Source organism: Phaenicophaeus curvirostris, chromosome 1 (assembly GCF_032191515.1).
Source record: "Phaenicophaeus curvirostris isolate KB17595 chromosome 1, BPBGC_Pcur_1.0, whole genome shotgun sequence".
Lineage (NCBI taxonomy): Eukaryota > Metazoa > Chordata > Aves > Cuculiformes > Cuculidae > Phaenicophaeus > Phaenicophaeus curvirostris.
The window spans coordinates 69,596,605-69,620,254 of record NC_091392.1 but is presented as its reverse complement, the minus strand read 5'-3'; the positions used below and the strand labels follow the sequence as shown (position 1 = coordinate 69,620,254).

The following is a 23,650-nucleotide window of genomic DNA, read 5'->3' as shown; positions in this document are numbered from 1 at the left end:
TGTATGTCATAAGATAAAAGAAAAAGATAACTCCATGAAGATATTGAAAAAGAAAAGTAATTCTTAGCAGCTAGAAAGTAGTAGGCTGTCTAACATCCACTACCATGAATTTATTTGATATTTTTGTCCTAATGTGGTGTGGGGTTCTTTGTTACCTGGGTTTTGGGTTTGTCTTTTTAAGACATATATTCAGGATAGTATTTCCTGGTTAATGACAAGCAGTTATGTCTTCCTCCACTCTCCCTACCTGTAAACATTTAATGAACTCACCTCTTTGCCTTATCTGTTTTAAAATGAGTGAAAACAAAAATGAGGGATCTATTTTATGTGTTTACGAACTCGAAAACCACAGCAAAAGAGACCCAGTTAAGAGCTATCATCATAAATATGCATTGCTACCTAAAAATGTTACAGATATTTGCATATATTACACGGCATAAAAATCTTCATAACATATATATCAACTGAACCATGACTCTCCCTGACACTGCTTTTAGTCACAAAGCTTGCAATTTCATGTTGTTTGCTAAATTTGACAAAAACCATCCTTGTTAATTAACATTCCAATGCATATTCAAACATATGTATATTTGAACTATTTTTTTCCCCAAAAAGACAAAGTGACTTCTACTATCATTAGGTTTAAGCATGAAGATTCTCTTCTCCCTTTCACTTGTGTGTGGCAGAAAATTCTGACTGTTACTCTAAACAAGCAGTCTCAAACAGATACCAACAATATCACTTGATTTTGGAAAAAGAACAATTCTGTAGTTTTGTTTTTTAATGTGGGACGCACCTGTGCCAATTTGAATGGATTATCTCTGACAAACGACAGACTCTGTGAAGGAGACTGGTCTGAAATGCCAATGATACTGAGCCCTTTTCTCTTCTCTCTCAGGCAAGCTTGTTGGTGTCTCTTTATTCTTTCCATCTGTTCCTCCACAGTCATTCGAGGACGTGTGCTTTCTGCAAGACACAGCTGCTCCACTGCACTTCTCGGTCTTTCCTTAAATGGAAGAATATGTATATATATTTTAAAAGCAGGATTCTAAACAATTTCACTCATCAGAAAAGGTCACTTAAAGATTTACTAGAAAGTGGGCAAGTAAAGAACTCCTATGTATGTGAAGAAAGTACAAGAACCAATTGTTAATAAACAAACACTGAAATTCAAAATAAAAGGAAGGAATAATTTGCCTTTTAGAACAGTAACATTTCCACCATCAATTATAGAGAACAGGTAGATGCTCTGTCAAAGCCACCCTGTCAAGTTGAAACAATTTACCAGATGTTAAATGACACGAAAACACAAGTTACTTGACTGAGACAGAAACATAATTGAAATTTAATGACCTGGGACATTAATACCAGTTGACCTAAAAGTGATTTCTGTGTTTTTATTTCAAGAAAAACTGGAGCTGGACATCATTTAATCCAAGTGCAAGCTGAAACAAAGTCTTATTTGTCACCACTTAAAAATCGGCACTTCTAAGAATTATTATACCCAAAATAACAACCATTGTTTTACCTAATGTGTTCTTGAAATTGACTGCTTTTCAGACAGATGATACTCTGTATGACAGAAAAACTTACTTTGGGCTAATCAGCTGCATTGAGTACATTCTCAGTACCTGATTTCATTTCTGAAAAGTGGAATTCTTTCTTGAGCCAACATCCTTTGAGTTTCTCTCTCCTTTCTCTGTCTTCCTACAACTCCTCTTCTGTTCATGCTGTGTAACTATGATAGAAGTTTTCCTCTGTCTGCACAAACTACATCTAAATGTTGGTCTTCAACCCAAAGACTACAGGATCCTCTAAAATTCCAGGCTTACTACTCACATATTGCTTACTGTATCCCGTTCTGTCTCCTTAAGGTATTTCCCAAATAGTTTTAGTAATGAAAAGCCAGTATTTGTTATACAAAGGCTGTTACATAGCCCTAGAAGCCAAATACAAAATTCTTTGAAGTTTTAATCTAAAGTCATAGAATGGTTTGAGCTGGAAGGGACCTTAAAGATCATCCAGTTCCAGGCCCCCTGCGATGGGCAGGGACATGTCCCACTCGATCAGGCTACTCAAAGCCCCGTCCAACCTGACCTTGAACACCTCCAGGGCTGGGGCATCCACAACTTCACTGGGCAGCCTGTTACAGCGCCTCACCACCCTCTCAGTAAAAAACTTCTTCCTAATATCTAATCTATATCTCCCCTCTTTCAGTTTAAAACCATTACCCCTTATCCTCTCACTGCAATCCCTGATAAAGAGCCCCTCTCCATCCTTCCTGTAGGCTCCCTTTAAGTACAGAAAGGCTGCTATAAGGTCTCTCAGGAGCCTGAACTTCAATAGCTTAGTAAATTTACCATTGCCGTTTAGATCTTGTCCAGTTTGAGTGTCTCCATGCAAGTTAACATAAGTGACCTTTGTCATTCTTTCTAAAGCTGTCTCCATTAACTTTGTATATTACATTTATTTAGTATTTGACAGGAATGGTTGGACTTGATGATCCAATGTTTTTTTTCCAACCTGGTGATTCTATGATTCTATAATTTTTATACCAGTGATTTTTTTTTTTAAAGAAAATTAAAAGGATAACTACAACTTTTAAAGTAACTACAGACACGAACGCATCGCTATCCATCAATGCTAAAAGGTTATTTTAGAGTACCGTTCTTAGATCCATCTTCTTATTCTTCCTCAAAGTGACATAAGACGCTATTGTTGAGGACTCTGGCGTTGGTGATTTGGTTCTAGGTGGTACAACTCCCACAGGAAAATGTGAGCCTGCGTAACAGCAAAGCAATATACTAAGTGCTATGCAAAACATTGCCAAAACAGTTTATTGTATTTTCTAGGAAATACCAGCCTTGGAAACTATTCTTCAAAAGACAACAGAGATCTTAATACCGAACTATTCCATCTGTTTGGTTATGTGAGCAGGTAACTCCCCATGGGAAACTAATGCACACGGCACAAGAAATTGCTGGACATAAAAATCTAAACATAAATATTTTGTTTCTGAGAAACAGACACCAGTTCAATAGCACTGGGTGGAAAGGCTAGATTTCACAGATGGTTAAGGGGGAACTGCATGAAAGATGGCTGGCCTTCACAGACAACTGGACATCACCACTGGAACCTTTTGTGGAATAGAGTTTGCAAGGCCAACAGACTGCCAAGGCAACCACACCAGTGCTACCTCTTAAGGCCAAGCTTACCTCAGTGGTGGTGTTGAAGACAGAAAATCTAGCAAAAGTGGGACCAATGAACAAGAAGTAATTATGAGTGGGTTGTTTATTTGGGAGGAAATAAGGGTTGTGAAAGGGAAGGGGCAAGGCAGATGAGAAAGAACAGCCATGAGAGGAGTGGGGGCAAAAGGGGCCACCTTCACACAAACAACTTCTTTGTCAGTATGACTATTTGACCAAGCCCTGTGCCTTAGCACTGCAGTCTGTCCTATTTTCTTATTGAACTTTATTCTTAAGTATTTTCCATGTGAGTATGCTTTCCCTTCTACATATGAGCGAGAGATGCTAGTGATCTTCAAGCCAGGCTACCTTGGCTGTAGAAGACAGCTGCAGAGAGATCATACATAAAGACAGGAAAGACTGCAGGTTTGTGGGTTAGTTTCCAGAAGGACATTAAGTCTGGACCTGCTACCGCAGGGTGTCTTTTGTCTGCGAGATGCTAATGAACAAGACTAGATGATCTCAAGAGTTCTTTTCCAACCTTAATGATTCTACGATTCTAAGAGACCTTACGTATAGGAAGGATTCAGATACTGGAAAGACAGAGGTACTGATGCTTAACCATAGGTCTGTCCAGTTCTTGTAGGGACTCACTGGTGTGTTTGCACACACACAGGCTCATCTCTATATATGTATGAGATCAGCTAGCAAGCTACAAGCCCAGGTAGCTGGAGGGTTGAGAACAGGATCATGCTATTTGTGTTGTTTCGTCTTCATGTGAGTGCTGATCTGGTTTAAGTGGTACCTGTAACAGTGCTGGTCTCAAATCTGTTTGCATTATCTATTGCTAGCTGTGGTTGTGCTTGCGCACAGGAGGACTATATACTCAGCCTCGCAGCTTGCTGTACACAGGGACAAGGAACCGCAGCAGCCAGGTTCTGTCTAGCAGGGAGTTGAAGATATTTTATGTCCTTGTGTCCACTACATTCAGCTTCTCTTAACCATATCAACCACCATTTTTTTTTACTTAGAGAAGCCCTGCCAAATTAAGCTGCTAGAAAACTGAAGTACATTAAAATTTATCAAAATATACAGATAAAATTAAATAATATTTCATTTTGGCTTTTTGATATATGCAAGAAATCAAACTATCAAAAATACTGTTTCCTCACTGTTTTTGCCTGAAACCAGATATGTTGTTGTCTTTGATAGCCAAATTATTCCTCCTTGTTTTTCCTGAAGTTGCACAGATTTCAGAGGATTTATTGACTCTGTGAACACTCAGTTCTTTCTCTGAATTGTTTGATAGGTTGACAAAACAGTCTGGAGGTATTTGAATACCAAATCCATAATTCAAAACAAAAACTAGAAAGCAACAGTTCGGATCTCCTTCAGATGTAAAAAGGACAAAGCACAGAAGAAGTCTATTTTCCTTTCGTGTCACCTTTATGTACCACTCGCTTCATAAATATTCTTCTCACAAACAGCTGCAAGAGTTACTTTACACAGTCCCATTAAAATGTTTCTTTTTTATTGTTGACATTTGATAAGAGAAAGAAATGATTGACAGAAGAAAACTGAGAATTTTCTGGTACAGTAATGTGCACAATGAACTAGAAAAACATTATTAAAATTTCCTTTGAAATTTACTAATTTTTAGAACTGCCAATAGGAAGACACATTATTTAAGCATGACTTCTTAAAACAGAAAGAAAGAAAAATTGCAGAGATGAGCTGCCTTTCTTTTCAGTTCACAAACTGTTAAGATGGAATGGCATAAAAATGTTCGTTGAAACAGCATATAGTTGTAATGGCATGTGCAGTGCAAAAAACCCCAGAAATCATTATCTTTGCTTACTGCATGTGGATTGTTAGTATAAGTAAATACATAGAACAAGAAATATCTGTTAGAAAATTCACATGCTCAAAAATGTGGACCAGATGAAAAACACAGCTACGATAAAACCACTTCACACTGTTGTTTAAGAAGATAAAAAGCTTCTTGCTGCTTGCTACCACTGCAGCTATTCTCTCCCCCAACCAATTATTTATATTAGAAGAATTTTTATTATTGTTTTCCCTTACTGAGGACTGTTTTTCTATGAAGGGACATAATAGAATTACTTCTGTCTTTCCAGAAGACAGGAAGCACACTGGGGTGCTCAAAAAGTATTGGTTTGCTTTACATAATCAGTGCAGGCTTGCTTAAATTGTTTTGACAATTACTTTCCCTCTTGTCATAAATTACTATAAACAACTTGGAACGCCACAGGTCAATAAAACCTAGGTTATGTTCTCAGAAAAGCAACTTTGTCAATTTAGGTGGCTGACAGTTAACAGATTTCAGGCTAAACCTTGCATTTTCACCACTAAGTTATGAGAGATTTAATGTCTATTTAAAGTGAACATCACAATCAGCAAATACCATAGTGAATCTGAATTGACTAATTGTCTGGTAAGTGCAAGCTTAATTATATCATATATTATAGGGCCATTCATATTGTTTACACCCAAACTGCATGCTAACCTTAATTTTAAAAGCCTCCATTATTGTTCTGATAGAAATAATATTTCTATATAATCACAGATCTTGGTCAAAGGCTGGTACTGTTGCACCACCCTGCTATGTACAAGCTTAGTCCAACTATCAGAACAGAAGGCAGTAATCCTGCTGGCACTGGAAACATCAACTGTTATTAAAAAAAAAGAAAACAACAAAGGGTAAATTTAGTTACTTTTTCTGAAAGTTCTTAATATCGTTTTTGGAAGGTGTTCAAACTGCTTTTCCTGAAGTCACCTTTAACAAACTGTTCTGTGTGTTTTAACAAACAGAATTGAGAAGCTCTTCCTGGTAAAAGACTCTACCAAGCAATTAGTAGCTTTTATGGAAGCTAGATGAAGAGAAGAATCCAAAGCATTTAGCAATTGCAAAGACCTTTATTGTCTGTACACTCCAAGGTCATGATCATTATTCCTATTATATCAGAGGACAGAAGGCAATTCAACAATTACAAGATTAAAAAAAGAAAAAGACATTGTTTCCCTGCCTTATGAGAGCCTGAAAATTCTGTGGTGCTGCCTTTTTGGAGGTTCCAGTGACATAACATCGGGAGCTTGATTCAAAAACTGAATAATTGTTCAAGGGCAAGAACATAAAATGGGTAATTGTTCAAGGGAATGGTGTGTGGGGAATGTGAGTGATGTGATTAGACATGGTGTCAATAAGGATTTCAGGGTTGTTGGTGAGCGTAATGTTTGATTTTTCTGTGGTGTAATTGACTGAAATCTCTCTCATCATATTAGAAAATCATTATTTCATTGTGGAAACTGTTTCATCGTATGAAGAAATGGACAGGCTACAAAAGTAAAACAGGTTATATACCTTCTATAACACAGCTAAAGCTTTGTATTCCTTGTGAAAAAGGCTAAAAGCCTGTAAACACCACAACTGAGGACAAACCTTTAGCAGTAGATTCTGATTCTGAAATTTGTTCTGTTTTTTCTTCACCATTAGATTCATCCACTTCTGCTACTGTAGTTAACTCCGGCTCGCTCTTATAAAGCCTGTAATCAGGACCCTGAGAAACAACAAGTTACGAGGTAAACAAACAGGCATTTTTGTACAAGCATTTATGTCTTAAGACTCAAAGCAGTTATTTTGTGATGACTCTGTTGTCACTTTAAGAAAATATTTCATTGTTCAAGTGCTATTGCAGCAGTGTTTCTTTGCAGTTAATTTGAATAACAACATTTGTAGACTCTCAGAAATTACAGAAAAAAATTGCCATAAAAACGCAGAGGGTTGTTTTTCTTTTAAATGACCTTCAAGAAACAAATTTGTATATGGCTTCAGCAAAAACTGATTCTGAGCCTAGAGTTTTATAAGAAGTAAAGAACAGAATCACCCAATTTTCTGCAATTTACTCAGATGCAATTATTTAAGTCTTAAGACATTTTATATATGCACAGAATATATGACAGGTAAATGTGAAGAGCAAATGGAGCTATAAATAAAACTAAGGAAACAGAAGTAAAAAGCATAACACAAAAGTAGCCAGATGACAAAATTGTGACTGTGCAAAGGAAAGGGGATGCTTCAAGAACAACGTGGCAATTTAAGCCACTTACACAGTAAGATCCATTTCTCTGATATCCTTGAACTTGGTGAATCTTCTTTTCTTCTGGCAGATGTACTGGGCCCCTGCTATAACAGAGCAAGGAGCTGCTATCACTGGGCAGAGGGGGGATTATGGGAAGATGCTCTGTAAAGTCATAGGACCGAGGGAGTGGAGGACGAGGTGGGACTACTTCCTCTTCCTAAAGATTGTAGAATAGTCACCTTATTTAGATGTGCACACCTGTTACAATTATTTACAACTTAAAAAGAAAAATATTACACCAACTACAGATTTTGGAATTAAAGGGACAATGTCACACTGAAAAAAGGCCAAAACAGATTTATTTTCTTTATGGGTTTTTTTCCATTTTTCTTTGTTAATTTGTTTGCTTGCTTTTTATATTATTACAACGCCTGGACTGAAATACTTCAATGGTTTCATTATTCAGCTTATCAAGATTTTCAATTCTAACACCTGCACTTTCTGTTGGACATGTATGAACTCTCTGAACCAACCTTTTAAAAATTAAATTAAATATATTTTTAAAGAATTTTATGTAAACGAAACTTCTAGAAAGTTCTGTAAGCCAGATGTATATTGCATACACTTCAGATAACCATGACAATGTCCCTTTAAAACTGTAACTTCTAGCCAGATTTTCAGAGGAATTGAACATTTGGGAGCTCCCACAGTTTCAGCTGTTCTTGTGGGTGCTCTGGCCATCTGAGAACCAGGCTCAATATGTGAATAGACATACAAAACAATGTATTTCTTCCCATGAAAAGTGTGGTGGGTAGAAAACAAATCCATAAATCAGGGTTTATATTTCTAGGGTAAGAGCCTAGGGAGAGGAAAAGCTGAGAAACTGAAAAGAGAAACATACTAGTGAGAATGCAAAGACATAGAACAAATGACAGTGTTAGAATTACTAGCGTTGATACCAGTCTTTAAAAATAATTCATAATGCAAAATTTGCACAAGAACATACTGAACCAAACTTCAGACATCCTTAAAACAATTATGATAATGTTAACTTTTATCATAGGTGTATTAAAAATTCAGTGATGCTAAAACGGTAAATAAGCTACAACCATACCTCATTCTTATACTTAATAGCTGAAAATGTCCGCGATCCCATGATGCCTGTTTGGGGGAGGGAGAAAGACACAGAAGGAAAGAGAAAAAATGCTTTCAATAAACAGCTTTTAAAATATGAACTATAACCTATGGCTATCAACCAAATACACAGAGCATCAACTTAAAACACATTATTGCTTTCTTCTTCCCTCAGCAATTGCACTGTTTTTTTTCAAACATACAAAAGCAACTATGGAGTTTATCCTTTAAAAATGTATATATCTTGGGAGATAAAAACAATCAGTTTACCTGCATCTGAAGAATTTCTTTGCTGTTTATGTTTACTTAATCCCTCCATGACATCTTGAATTCTCCACAATTCTTTCTGAATCTGAGCACGCTGTATCCCTGCTGATTCAGTCTGCCAGTAAATAAACAGCACATAGAGGCAATAAGTTAGCTACATTGCAGGTGGAAGAAAACAGTCTTTTTCATCCTTCAGACTACACTGCATATCCTTTCCCAATGAAGAAAAACAAAATGCAGTAATGACGGCCACTCTCTTTTCCGATACAAAAAGCAACACTGAAATATTGAAGGATAATGAAATGAAAGACTCATTATTGTCATAATGTGTCTGTTAATTTAACAGTAATCTGGTAGTTCAATTTCCACTTAAGAACAGAAATGCATCTACTGTCTCCACTTAAAATCCAAGCAAACATTGCACAGGAGATCCACGTACAACAGAAGAAAAGGAATCATCAGTTCCAACCCTAAAATAGGTGGAGATGAACATGGCGTTTGCAGATGAGCCTATAAACTGTGGGCCTATTTGCATTCATGGTCATGCATTCTTTGGACTGCAAATTTCTCAGCTCTTGGGCTTCCTTGTAATCTCCCTTTCATAGCTGCATAGAAAATCAATCCCTGCAGCAAAGAGCATTTAATGCCTCCCAGCATGGACCACACCCATTTGCCTATTCCAGCTAGTATGTTTGTGTGTGTGTGCGTGTAAGGTCTCCTTAGAAATCCAGAACTTACACCAACTGTCCAGTCCTCCACACCACAACACACCCAGGTAATAAGGTACACATCAAACCTCTTCATATTTAAGACAGAAAGCAATACCTAAAGTATTTTTAATTATAATTCATTTTGATGGAATGATTTAATTACATTTCTAAATATTCCATTATATGGAAGGATTTGTGTGAAGACTTAATATGACTGCCATAGCAACTGTGATCCAAGAAAACTACCCTGTTATGGACTCCATCACTGAAACAGAAAGAGGAGGGCTTCCAGGCACAGGAAAACCAGCTTCAAGAAAAGAGGAAAAGCTGAAGACTTCCGAACTTAAACTTTTAACTTACAAGGTATAAAAATAAATTAATGCAACATATGTCCCCCTTTTCTTTCATTTGTGTAGTTTGTGTAGTAAAAAACCTGAAAATAAAAGTGACTTCAGTGTCCTTTAAAGCCTATGTCACACCTGAATTTCTCCAAGTCGATCAAGTTGCTCCTGCATATGGTTTCTTGTTACAGTTACATCATACTCCAATTTCTCATAGTCTCTCCAAGCTCTTTCCAGTTCCTAGTTATGTAACAAAACAATTACAAATGCACATTCAAGTTAAAAAAAAGGAAGTGTATTTATTTTTCTTTATTCAGTGGCATGAAACTTCAGGAAGTAATGCATAAATAGATATCAGCAATAAATAAATATGTATTTTAGATAATGCAATGTTTAAACATTGCACTGATTTTCTAATGATATTGAATGGAATTCAAACAAACAGCATTTTCTCAAAACCAAAAAAAAAAAAACAGACAAGGAAAATATCTTCAGAATGTTTCTTTATAGTCAGAAGGCTTGAGGGTCTTAAGCTGTCCTTCCACTGAGGCAGAAAACCCACAGAAATGGATGCAAATTTGTCTCTTTTATCACACAGAATACACGTGTGAGTGCACAGCATGTGCGTGTATATGCAATGTATTATACAAGACAAATGTAAGTCATGCAACCCTGCCTGTAAGGTTACCAGTGAATGCCCCAGGCTTCCTAACGCACCACTATTTTACATATGTGAAACTACAAACACCAGAAGGAAGAATGTGTAAAAAGAAAATCTTTGAGGTCAACTCTACCATCTCGCTTTTTAAGACTACAGCAAACAATTTACTCAATTTAGCATAAATTAAGAAGTTAATGAGGGAAAGTACATCTTGAGGATTTCCCTTCCCCCAATTCCATTGTCCTTGTTCAATCAATTCCTTATACAATATAGTCTCATGTTCAGACTAAAACCAGTATTTCAGGTCTTGCTTTGTATCAATTTCACTACCGCAGACCACTAGAATTTGACAATTAAATATCTTTTTTGTTGGCATATATATATAATAAGTGGGCAAAAATGACTCTTTGACTTGTCATTTCAGTGTAGAAAACATCATGAAGTAGGAAAGGGCAGAAAATAACAATTCCCTTTCCCAATCCCTTTCCACTTTATTTAAAGTCTTGCAAAGTTTACAACTTTCTTTTTTTCATCCCACAGCTGCTTTTGCTTAAAATAAGTCACCTATCTGGTCAAATATCTGATAAAGTTTGTGGTTGCTCTATTTTGCCATCACATAAAATAGCTTATTTGTATTATTTACTTCTTCTGTACTTAAATTTTCATATTATAAAGATGAAAATTACCACCCCAATAAAAGTCAGTAAGCACTCATTCCTGGATGAAAAAAGATTAATAAAAATTAAGGACTACCCAGTGAATATAGTGGAAAGATCACTTTCCATCTGTCATTGACAAAAATACAAGCAAGTGAAAGACAACTGAGCTTTGCTGGAACATAATGAAAAATAACCAAAGACAACCCAATTAAGAATATGAACATGAAGATAATGGTTTAACACTTCACTGAGTTTTACCAGTAAGAACATATTACTTACTGCAGTGGCTCGTGATACTTCTCGACAAGTGCTAAGCAGTCCATTCTGCAAGTCATCTCTCTGTAAGACTACATTTTGTATGGCTGCGGGATTATCGGCATTCATTTCTATCTCTTGACTTGCCGATAGCAAAGCTTGCTCAAGCGTGTACTATTATAATAAAAAGAATTATTTTTAATGTGCTGCACCATTGGGCTGATTTTCATTTTATTTCAGTTACTAATGTTCTGATAATAAGCATGTAAAATAACATCCACTTTAGATAATAAATACAATTGTCCTACTTTCTCCTTGTGTAGCTGCTGAAGCTTCTCCTCCAGTGCTTGTACAACTTTATCTTGTTCACATAAATGGCTAAGCTTAGCCTAGTATATAACAAAACAATCACAATTAGTATTTCATTTTTAACATCTTCAGCAATAAAAGTATAACTTAATCAAATCATAACATGAATCTATATAAAACGCTGTCACAAGTATGAATTCTAAAATTATGAAGGCATCAGTCTTGCATTTTCAAATTAAGAAACTATCTTAAGATACTATGAAATAAGTATTATAACTTGAAACAGCATAGCTCAAAGCACAATTTTGATTCTACAGCCAAATCTTTACGACTTAATAACAGGTATCAAATAAAATTTTAATTCACAAATTCCTCAGTATCATAAAGAATACTGTATACACTCACAGACTTTCCCATGATTTACTTCAGGCAGTAATTTTTCAGGCAGTAGTTTTTAATTGTTACTAGTACTATCCATGCTCTGCTGTTTTAACTCTGATAGAGGCTTAGTTATGACTAAAACTTTTCCATCGCAGCACAAGCTTGAACAAATAACTGCTCTAACTCTAACCAATTTGAAACAGTTTACCTCTCTATTTGAACTACGTTTTTAGTTCAATTTGTGCTGTTTTAACTTTTATACTCTAGGATAATACTGGCAGCCTGCTTTCTGTTTTACTCTTAAAATAACATCCCTGAAACCGTTATGTCTACTCTTAGTTGCATTGTGCAGGAACGACTAGACATGCATATTTGGCATATACAGTACGACTATATGTGTGTATTTTTTGCAACCAATTTTACACCAAGACCTTTTCCTTTAGTAACTAGTGACCCAATACTCTGAATGATAACTACTCATGCCAGTTTTTGGTTTTGGATTATCAGTCATACCTCCTAAGAAATTATATCTTTCATGCTTGTAACTGAGTAACAACTACAGAGCTTTCCCCTTCTAAAGTAACTAATTCCCTTCTATAAGTAATTCACCTTTGAACAGATATAATACCTGAAATTTCAGCCTAAAAGGTAATACTACCTGCTAATTGGTACCTGTAATTCTTATTGCAAAGAAACTTATGCCTTTCAATCTCACATAGCCATTTCTATTGGTAATCACTTATATCAAGCGTGTTTCAAACCCAAAAGTCAAGGGGGTTATCCAATAAAAATACAAATACCAATATTTCCAAGGAAGAAGAAATACAAATCACTTACATCAATATCCAGCTCTTCAGTTCTATATTTGTACAGTGTACCCCTACATTCTTCTTGTGATAACTATAAGGAAGAATAATATTGCCATAAAACAACTTAATTGGGCTATGAAAATGAAACTACTGTTCAGCTTAAAGAGTCCTAGCAAAGAAATCAGCTTTTGCTTAAAGTTCAAACATACCACACCGAACAATAGATTTTTAGTGAATATATTAATGAAGATAAGTAAATGGAATGTCAAGCACACTGCCAGTGGAAGTTGCATTAACTTAACCAGCTATGTTTCTAATGCAAACTGGATTTTTAAACATGTATGACTAACTTGATCAAACATGGATTATGTAGAAAGATGAAAGTGTCAGAGTACACCTAAACACAGTTATTCATCATTATGTACCTTTCCTTATGTGCATTATAAATGCAGGGGCTCATTCTACTTGGAATTAAACATTCTAGGCCCACTAAGGTCAAGTGTTTTCTCAAAGGGGATATTCTGATGTGAATCTGAAATCAGAATAGAATGACCTAAGTACACAAAATGTGTGCAAAATATCTCATTACAGACATATGCCCAATAAGTGACACCAAACACCTTTCTGTCTACTTTTTCATGTGGATTCTCTACCGTCCAACAGAGTATAACCAGAAATACCACCAATGGAAGCTTTTCTATTCCATCTTTGGTTCTAGGCAAACTTGCCTCCACATGTCAGTCAGCATGTAAGATATCTTCACACCAATTTCATACAGCTCCACACATTAATTTCTTAACTCTTTCAGTCTCTGAACTGAACAGTAACAAGAATTAAAAATATTTTACATGAAAAAGGTAGCTCCTCATTTTAGAATGTGCTCACAAATAGTAACTACTTAGTGTCCTAAAGAGCAAGTATTGGCATAATCCTATCAATCTGCATATACTATTTGATTAAGAACATGTGCGCACTGAGTCCCAACACAGATGCTTTCCTTTCATGTATCTCTCGTATTAGGTCATCGTGACTAAATAGTGCAAGAAAGACTATAAAAACACAAGTCCATGTTAAAGGACACTTACAAATAAAAGGACTAGGGAAGGGTTAATCAGACAAGCATTCCAAACATACAGTAAACCTTCAACACACTTAAGTGTTTCATTTCAAGACATAATGTCCACATACCTCATGCAAATGCACCTGGTGACAATTTAGAAGGATGTATAGTGTATTAAAACCACAGAGTTAGTTTCTTTAAAATGGACGCTTTATGAAAATGAGTATTGGAATATGAAAAAAGCCACAGCACTTTTGCACCTCATGAATGTCATAAAAATTAAGATAGCCATTTAAACTCGTACTATCGTAAAGTTGTGTTTTTTAACTGTTGATTTTATCACAATGAGAGAAAAATGAAGAATGGAAATATTTAAAAAACTCATAAACATGGCCAAATGTCTTAAACTTATGGAGAAAACCTAGTTATATTTCACAACAAAGATTTTATGAAAGAAAGATTACCCCCTACTAGATAAATATATCTTCCCAAGACACTGCTCAGCATTTCATATAGCTTGCCTTGAAAAAATGTAACAATTTTTTTCAAGCCAGTATTTTTTACATTTAAAAAATTCTTTTACAGAGACACATTTATTTTTTTGACATTTCAACCTTAATTATAGCCAAGTTTAAAACAGCCTGCCGGTTCAGCATCTTTACCCCTGCCTACCTCCTAAAAGGAATATATTTGAAGCATTCAGAAAATAAAAATACGTTTTCAAAGTACACTATACATGTGCTAATTCTTCATATTAAAATCCCATTACATAAAAAATTGCTGCCAACTTCTTGCTTTTGTCAGCAGTACTATTTTCCCACAACAGGCACTGCCAGAGAGCCACTTCATTTCAACATTTCTACTGCAACATTTTACATAGAGTTAGTGCAAAACCTCGAAAAATAGTAGGAAACACATAATCCATCTCTGACAAAACAGTAGCTTCTCTTTCCACGTCACTTCTATAAATCAGCTTAAGGCAAATAGTGGAGAATGCTATCACATCCTACTGGAATTATCAGAGGAACTGCAGCAGACAGTATGCAATTACACATTACAAGGAAGGTGCACAACCCTGTAGCCCTGGAAAATGCATTATAAGATCTGCAACGATCAGGTTTTCAAAATATATTTTATGTCATGTTCAACAAGAACCTCTCTTGCCAAATCGTTCCTACAAATACTTTACCAGGACAGTAACTTCAGAGAAAGAGTGCCACCTAGTGAACCAATGACATGACTTGCTGCTGACTTAACACTTTCCCTTGATGTTTGCCTACTCAAATACAAAAAAATCCATCCTTCTCAACAGCGGAATACACTGCACAGCTCCCAAACACTAAGGAGCAGCACCCAGAAAACCTACAAATAAAACTTACCATTTTGGAAAGGCAAATCGCACACACAGAGTTTCACCTGACACGTATCTTACATGTGAAAAGGTAAAGTGACCGTAATTGAATCTCCATCTTATGTTAGAAATAATTTGTCATCTACTTTACAGTCCCACTGTACAACCCCCATCTCCGTCAAACACCAGTACTAGATGAATCACAGAACTGAACAAAGCCACCACAATGGACACAACACAATGTCCTTAGAGGGAAATTTCTTCCTAAATAAAAGCAAATTAGGCAAATATCTCTTGAGACATAATGGGTTAAACCCATTTAAGCAGTCAATATTAAAAACATTTAAGTGGCAGTATTATTTCATTACCTTATAAGCTATTTTTAGGTATCACTAACCATTTTGATTCAATATATACACAGCAGGAAATTTCACACTCTTGAGAGCACACTAAGTATATCTCTGCAAGATACAACATGTAGGAAATTGAAACAAGACAATCTAGGATATTTTATAGGGAGCGTAAAGTTAAAAGTCAGACTTCCAAGAGACTATTTTTTTGCTTTCTTTTTCTTTTTAGAAGTATTTCTTGCTATCAGGAAGCAGGGCAAATTGGCATTTACCCCACAGCAAGCAAGATTCTTCTCTGATTTTGCATAATGCAACAGATAACATTTCAAATACAAACTGGAAATACAAGATTTTTAGATGAAATACAATCATCTTGTGCTCATAAAAAAACCTGAAACATATTTCTACCTACAAATCTCAAAATCTAACATGCATAACGTTTTAAATGTATGCAGCTGCTATAACAACAATGAAGTATGCCATAAACAAGATCTCCCTAATCCTTATAGAAGCAAAAAATAAAGACTATTTTGAGATGTATTTTTTAATATATTAAGAACAATTATCCAAACAAAGACCTGGATGTTAGCCTGTTGCACTCAGATTTTCTTTTTTGCCCCTACAAGGAATTCTCACACGTTAGAGGAACTGAGGATACTTCTACTTTTTAAAATCAGCATATACTGCTTTAGAAAACAAGATTAACACACCTCACCTAGTACTAGAAAGAAACAAAACGAAAACCAAGTTAGAAATGGGTTTAGGCTGTTAAAAGCCTCTCTTTTTCTTGTGTATACATATGGAGTCACTGCTCTGGCTTACAGTTGTAAATTTACAGTACAGTCTGTAGAGCAGACTGATAGAAGTGATTTAAATAACTGAAGACGTAACAAACCACAAACTATAATGTCTTATAAATATTTGAAATAGTATATATTATAGCTATATTTTAGTAAAGAACTGTTAATCATTCCAAGCAAACAGGAAGCAAGACACCCTCATTTTTAATTAAATACTACCTTTTCTTGCTTTCCGTTGCTTCAGTCTAAATGAACTCAGCCACAAAACCGAACTGAATAAACTGAGGCAAAGAAAGATCCTTTTCTCCACCCATAGCAGAGATATATAAAATGGTAGCTATGTCTACAGGTGAAGGCACTGCTGTGTAGCGATACGTTAGCTGACAGCATAGCTCCATCAAGACAAAACTCTGAAATGCTTTGGTACCCCTAAATAAGCAAGCTGGCCAGCTCAGGCACAGTTATACTTGAAATGCCTTTATATTAACACTAGAAGTTGAGCTAGTTTACCATGACGCATTCAAAGCACCTCCGTTCATTACATTTGTGTTGACTTCTTTGTCTCACATATTCTATTACAGAAATTTGATTTGCTTTAAGAAAAAATTGTAACAGCTAGGCCTCTTTAATAAGAACAAAACCCAATTTCACTTGGGGCTTATGGGCACCTTACTTCTCCCATTCCTTTCTCAGTTCCTTCAGATCCCTGTCAAAGGTCTCATTTTACACAAAAAAGCACAATTTGGACGATCCTGAAATCAAAGTCACTCACAACTCTACTGCCTTTGGAAAGCTGGGATTTTTCTTGTGATTTTTCTGGTTCATAAGCAAACCTACAATGTGGAGTTAACTTACAAAAAGAAAGAAACATGGAAATAAGCTGCTGCGTTTTTTAGAAACATAGCAAAGCATTATTCACTAATAAATGACTGATCTGCATGGCAGAATGTCTCCTTTTTTTCAAACTATGCAACCTTTATCTGTCATTTTGGCTAACTAGGGCATAAATGCAAGTGTAAGGCTACTGGTCAGATACTCCCTTTTGACTGGTAGCCAGAATTGCACACCTCATCTGCTTTTAAGTAAAAACAATACCTTTGTTGTAGTTGAGTCTAGACATTCATTAAACATTCCCTGATGTGACAGAAGCTGTTCAGTTAAACCCCAGTATCCCTAAGACACTGCAGTGCCAACAGACAGGTATTGGCCATGCTCATAAGTTAATGCAGGTCTCAACTAATAGACAATATTTCCATTCGCATTTCTGATTCTTCTTCCATCTTACCATTTACAACCATCACTAGATACTCTTTAAGTGTGCACAGTAAAGTCTGCTGTGACTTTATGAACAGACACTGCCTTTTGGATTTACAGTCCCCAGATCAAAGCAATTTTGATCCTTCCTTTCTTCAGTGGCTAAAGGCTTGGTAGGTGCAAACAAAAACTTGTAAATCCACTTCCTAGAACAAAACAAAATTGCCAGAAATGACCAGGTAAACACCACTCACATGCTGTTGTAGTGGTCAAAAGAAAGAAGCACCTTTGAACACTAATTGCAGAAAATCATGCTAAGACAAATGTTGGAAGCTTATTGGAAGTTTCATGAATTTACTGGACACCTGCATAAAACATCAACTAATTAAATTGTCTAGACAGAAAAAGTTATTCAAAAGGGTACATTTAATACTTAACAACAAAAACGCAGCAAAAGCCATGCTAACGATATTGCAGCATTTTATAAAGCATGGATGACTTGTGGTTTTCCAAAGCAAATAAGAGAAACACCAATGTTATGAATAAATCTGAGGAACAACCAAAACTGTCACTAAGGAAAATTTTCGCAGATGATAAAGCAATTTCATTCACTATCCAAGACCTTACTTGCTGGTACAGTTGCGGTCTTAGCGCCGAGTTCTCAATCATAGTGTGAACCATGGTGATTAAAGGTTCATTCTCTTTCATCTATTTCAAATCAGGAGGAGCATACAGCAAACATCAGTTTACAGCATGGCTAGATTTGAAAGACGACACTGTAAAATATAGCCTCTACTTTAATTTTTTCTAATAATGCAATAGATTACATTTTACCCCATGCTTTTTATATATTCCATTATTCAGTAATATCAACATCTGAAAAGTTTAATAATATCAAACAAATGTATCAAAAATCACATAAATGCTCAAACCCAATGTAATACTTATTCACGAACACTCTCCCTTTTAAGAAATAAAAATGCTTAAAATAAACCCAGCTTTGCACAATATTAAAAAGTATTAGCAGATTATGCAATAGGAACACTCAAACCTTCATCAGAACATCTTTTAAATTATAGATTCAATAACTGAATGTACATTAAAAAGATATAAGCATTCCCATCCTCTGAATACTGAAGTGAGGTTTAGAGTTATGTTCATGTATCACATAATGCCTTTACATACTGCACTGATTTATGTACTTTGGAATTTTGAATCATTACTCATTGTGTTTATCTGCACTCCCATATACAGGTGTGAAACCTCCAGAACTGGTCAGAAATTTTATATAGTGACTAGTATTTATTGATATGTACGCAAACGCCAAAACCAGATATGCTGATTACCACAGTACAAATTGCATACATTTAAGATTTCAGAGAAGTATGTAACAGAAAACAGCATGGGATTTTTGGTCTTAAAAAGGAGGCTTTCCTAACAGCAAGGGAAAAATTATGAAAACAGATAGCTTTCCTCTCCAAAAGAAACTGAAATGTCCTTTAATGCATGATCCCCCTCCTATTTCTGTTGGAAACTTTAGGAACTTTTGGAAACTTCAGGAAACTTTACCAATACCTGTTTCAAGTATGGTTACACAGGAAGGAGGAATGAGTATGTATATTTCTGATCTTTCGCTCTGTCTTTATGTATATCTATGCACTCCCCATAAATTTGCATGGCAAGGTTTCGTTTCACAGATTGAAATGCAACAGAAAGCCTGACTTTTTGATGCCTTTTGGAATTTCTTGCCCCTAATTATGTAGGAAAATGCTACATTGTGCATTTGGAGAGGTATTCTTATTTTTCCTTAAGAGAAACAGTTTCCTTGTTATAGACAGAGGACCTATGTTGTTGGTTTTTTATACATTGTAAAGTCTGATCAGCTGACAAGTTAATCAGCCAATGAAAAGTACCATATCTTAAGGAAGCAAGCTTCTGATGCTCTGCTTGTTCAAGGCAGAGAAAAAAAACCAAACAAGCAACCCCTCCCATTTACTCCACCACCTATAGCACACAGACAGAAAACCAGAACTGTCACAACAAGTTGTTCTCCCTTTACAGAAAAATTTTGTCCAGATAGTGGGTGCACTGGGTGATACCAAAAGATATCTTAATAGTAAGACCAACAATAATGTCCAAAGTCAACCAAACTATAGCCAACTGAAGTATCTGTAAAGGAAAAATTGCTCGGAGACTGAAGTATTTTATTAGGAGTATACTGGTTTGGATGCATTTTTATTAGGAATTCAACAGCTTCAGGCTCTTGGGGTAATTATTTTTACAATATTTCATTTTTTTCCCTTACTGACCAATAACAAACAATGCTGCAATGAAATTCTGTGGAACTGTTTAAAGATTGTTTTCATCCAGATTAGAAAAAAAGCAAAGGGGATTTGCTCAAGACATGTTCTGAAGTAACGCTTTGTCCTCAAGCCAGCTCTAAATTTGATTTATAGGACTTTTTCCAATATTTATTACTATTGGTGCTTAACCATGCCTATATAACACTGTTTGCAAAGGCCAGCTATTTCCGGAAAACCTCCACCTCTTTAAGCTCTTATGGAACAGATCAAAACCCAGAGTACTGGTAAAGTAATGCCAACTGAAGAGCCTTTGTAGTAGTCAAATATAGCAAGTTTTTTTCCCCTTTAGGAAATAATGTTTCCAAAAAATACTGACATTCAACTATTGAGAATTTAAGTTCTTCAGGGAGCGTGAATCTGTCACAAACTTTCTATTAACTAAAGCCAGTGCAAAGACAAGGCAAGGTGTACTGACGAACTGGCAAAGTAAACCAGGTAAGCAGGACAATTCCCACAAGTCTCATTCTCTGAAAGATGAAAAATATGCCCATTTTGTGTTCTTAAAGCATTACCATGAGGCTACTCCCAAACAGAAATTGGACACTATTCACATTGAAGAAATAGCTCAAGGAAAAATATTTACTTCTTCATAACAGAAGTAAGCCTTGACTTCCACTTCAGGATAAAAAACATTATTTCTGTACAGTAAAGGACCTTTTAGATCTTATGTATCATACTAATAGTATTATACTGATAAGAGTCTCTCTAATTAAGGAAGTCACAAAAATCAGCAGTAAGATTTTATAAGCAAAATGAAGCGTGAACTGCCTGATGCCACACAGCAACACAGCAGCAAAACCAAACAAAATCCAGCAGCCTTGGCTTTATTGCTTTCTACTTCCAGTAAATAAGTCTTTCTACCCAGATGATGCTTCATCTTTGCTTTTACCTTTACTGATGTAGTATATAAAAGCATTCTCCATTTGGAAAAAAAAATCCACCTCCCTGACATAGGAACTATATAAAGAGCTAAATTATTTATAAGCAAGCATCTGAATGGGTATTTCGTGTTTTAAACTGGAAAGCTAAGTTACTGACAATTTGTCTGCCTTCCCAAATTTTTGTTATCCATGTTTGATAACAGCCTAGAGAGATGATATTTCAGTATGTGCCTTCCTGTGGCAGCAACCAGCTGGAATACCGGCATCACTACCAGAACAATTGACGTCACTGATGAGATAAGACCAGAAGTTAAGGATGACAAAAGAATGAGCTCAGATTGGCAGTTTTATCCATTTCCCCTCAAGCTTCCTGACGCTAAAAAACAGTGGGAATAGAACCCGATTAAGGCTTTCTCCCACCTTTTCTCTGCTCTTTAATCTTCTGTCTAAAGAAAGACGGAAAGAGTACTTTTCCTTTCTGCCTTCTTTTTACAGAAATGCTGTCTCCAGCACAGTATTTTTTTTTCACCCTATGGGGCCCCTGTCCTTGAGCCTCCCTTCTTCCTCTGGGAAAGGAAAAAAAGCAGCAGCAGAAAGAACAGGGGTGGCTGGGTCAGCTCACTCATTTTCCAGATAACTTGAAAAATATAAGTAAGAGTAGTATCCTATGTGTTGCTAATATAGGACATAGAATTTTTGGGTGGAAACACAGTTCTCTGATATAATACAGGATATGTCAGCTCTACCCACCCACTCCCCTGTGTACTACTCCAGCCTCCAGAAATTTACTACCTTTTCCCAGAACCACCTTCAGCATCTCAGAAAGAGGGTGGTAAAGAGGAGAAAATAGAAGCAAACCACCAAGGCAGTATGGATGCTGACTGGGGGACCTTCACTCCTTTATCTGAAAATTTCTTGTCGAAACTCTGTTTATTTATACACACCCTTTGAAAACTGAAGGAAACTGAGCATGGAAGAACCAGCACAAGTATATGAGCAATTTAACACCTAAACTATTCACATAAATAGCCATTTCCAAAAACAGAGGATAAAAAAAGAAGACTATATGGAATTAAACAGAGCTTCTACTGTGACAAACCAATCTGGGGTATGTTAAAATCAACATGACAACATGCATGGAGAGATTTATGTAGATAGCTTGAACTCAGTAAAAAAGCACTGCTCAGCCAAAGAAAAGTTTTACCATCAACATAAAATTAGAAGTGTACTACAAGACTGGTTAGATGGAATTCTCCATATTAACAGAAAAATTCAAGCGGGCCCTCCTGCCATGGCTTTATTTACAAAGGAGAAAAAGAAGAGTCTTGTTTCTATTTGAAAAAAATATGTTTCAACTTTTCATTACTATTATTTTAATTACTGGGTACAAACACATTAAGGAGACTGCTGGCTTGGATTTAGCAATACACAATAAGTGATCCCTTAAAATTTGATGATGCAGAAGACTAAGATTATTTGTGCCCTAAGTAACTTGTCCCATGTTGGCAAACATTACTGTTGTTGCTCAGGGTTGCTATCTATGTCCAAAACCCTACTACTTAAATGATAAATGAGTCTCTCTCCTACCTCTCCACGAACCTTGAACTGGTACAGCGGTTCACACAACCTCACTTGAAAAAAAAAGGATGATTGACAATCATTCTTTTGGTCATAAAGCATCAAAGAAATCATAAGGCTAGATGTGTGCGAGTCAGTCTCTTCACTCTTTTTTTTTCCTCTATCTCTGAACTTCAACAACAACAAAAATTCTGAAAATGTAATACAGAAAACTTCAAAAAACGAAACCTGAGAAATTCTAAACATCTCAGGAGGAAGCAGTAGTACAAAAAGAAGCATGACTTAAAAAAAGACTATGAGATATTCTTGAGCCTTGATAGAAAGCCATCTAACCAGCAGATAACTTACTGAAACAGCATGAAAGTTTCCCTCCCTACATGAGAACTTCAGTCCGCCTGAAAATTCACCTGTGCAAACTTAAACTGTGCAAAAGCTAAGCACAAACTTACTAATTATTGTTACGTACAGTACTAAGTTATTTGTGACCAAAAGGAGAGAGTTGAAGATAACAGGACTGGTGTTCCACAACATACTCCAGGAAAAGCAAATTTTGACATAATTTTCAGAGAAGTATGAATGGAAATACCTGATTTAAGTGTACTGGACATCTAAAATTCAAAGAGGGCAAGTGATTATGCAAGCTGGTTAAAAACGCGGATAATGAGGAGGAAATGCCTCGATTAGACTAAAAGGAAGTTCGATGCTTTCCTTCCCAACAAAACAGAAAAATGATAATGGACAGAGAGAAAAAAAAAGACATAAATAAGATACTACCCCTAGAACCAGTGGTACCTAAAGCAAAAAGTTTCTTGGGAGGTTTATTTCATACAGGTAGGTGGTAGTATTACAGTAAAACAAAGAATAAAATAAAATTATCAGAAACTGAGACAAGTATTCTAACATGATCTTCCATGATTTTGTGATTAAGGCAATATATTTTAGATTTGATAATGACTTCTTACTGTAAGAGGTGCAGCGATTCCTTGCATCTCTGGTAGGGGTAATTATGGCACATTCCTAAGATTTAGACACTTCCCTAAATGAATGTTTACCACATCACATTACATTGCTAAATTTTATCTGATGCTAGTAAAAAGAAAATAATTTTTACCACTTAGTATGTTGTACACAGTCAATTCTCTCCATTTAATTCTGCCTATTATATGGACAAGCTTGACTAATCAAGCAAGCACACGGTGCAA

The 23,650-nt window shown here is 35.8% G+C and overlaps 1 protein-coding gene across 21 annotated transcripts in view; it reads right to left on the bottom strand.

The window, feature by feature from the left end:
* PLEKHA5 (pleckstrin homology domain containing A5) overlaps positions 1-23,650 on the bottom strand; it is a 161,943-nt gene that overhangs the window by 10,590 nt on the left and 127,703 nt on the right. For 8 of the 21 annotated variants that reach the window (XM_069862089.1, XM_069862022.1, XM_069862109.1 and 5 more), the window contains 9 exons: positions 12,840-12,902; positions 11,621-11,701; positions 11,337-11,486; positions 9,876-9,977; positions 8,690-8,801; positions 8,400-8,446; positions 6,646-6,763; positions 2,666-2,781; positions 797-1,006 (listed from right to left, as the gene is read on the bottom strand). In XM_069862089.1, the coding sequence (XP_069718190.1) occupies positions 797-1,006; positions 2,666-2,781; positions 6,646-6,763; positions 8,400-8,446; positions 8,690-8,801; positions 9,876-9,977; positions 11,337-11,486; positions 11,621-11,701; positions 12,840-12,902 (999 nt within the window). Of the gene's footprint in view, positions 1-796; positions 1,007-2,665; positions 2,782-6,645; positions 6,764-7,313; positions 7,503-8,399; positions 8,447-8,689; positions 8,802-9,875; positions 9,978-11,336; positions 11,487-11,620; positions 11,702-12,839; positions 12,903-18,253; positions 18,335-23,650 lie in introns of all 21 variants that reach the window. The other 13 variants (XM_069861991.1, XM_069862103.1, XM_069861998.1 and 10 more) reach the window with 3 other exon arrangements.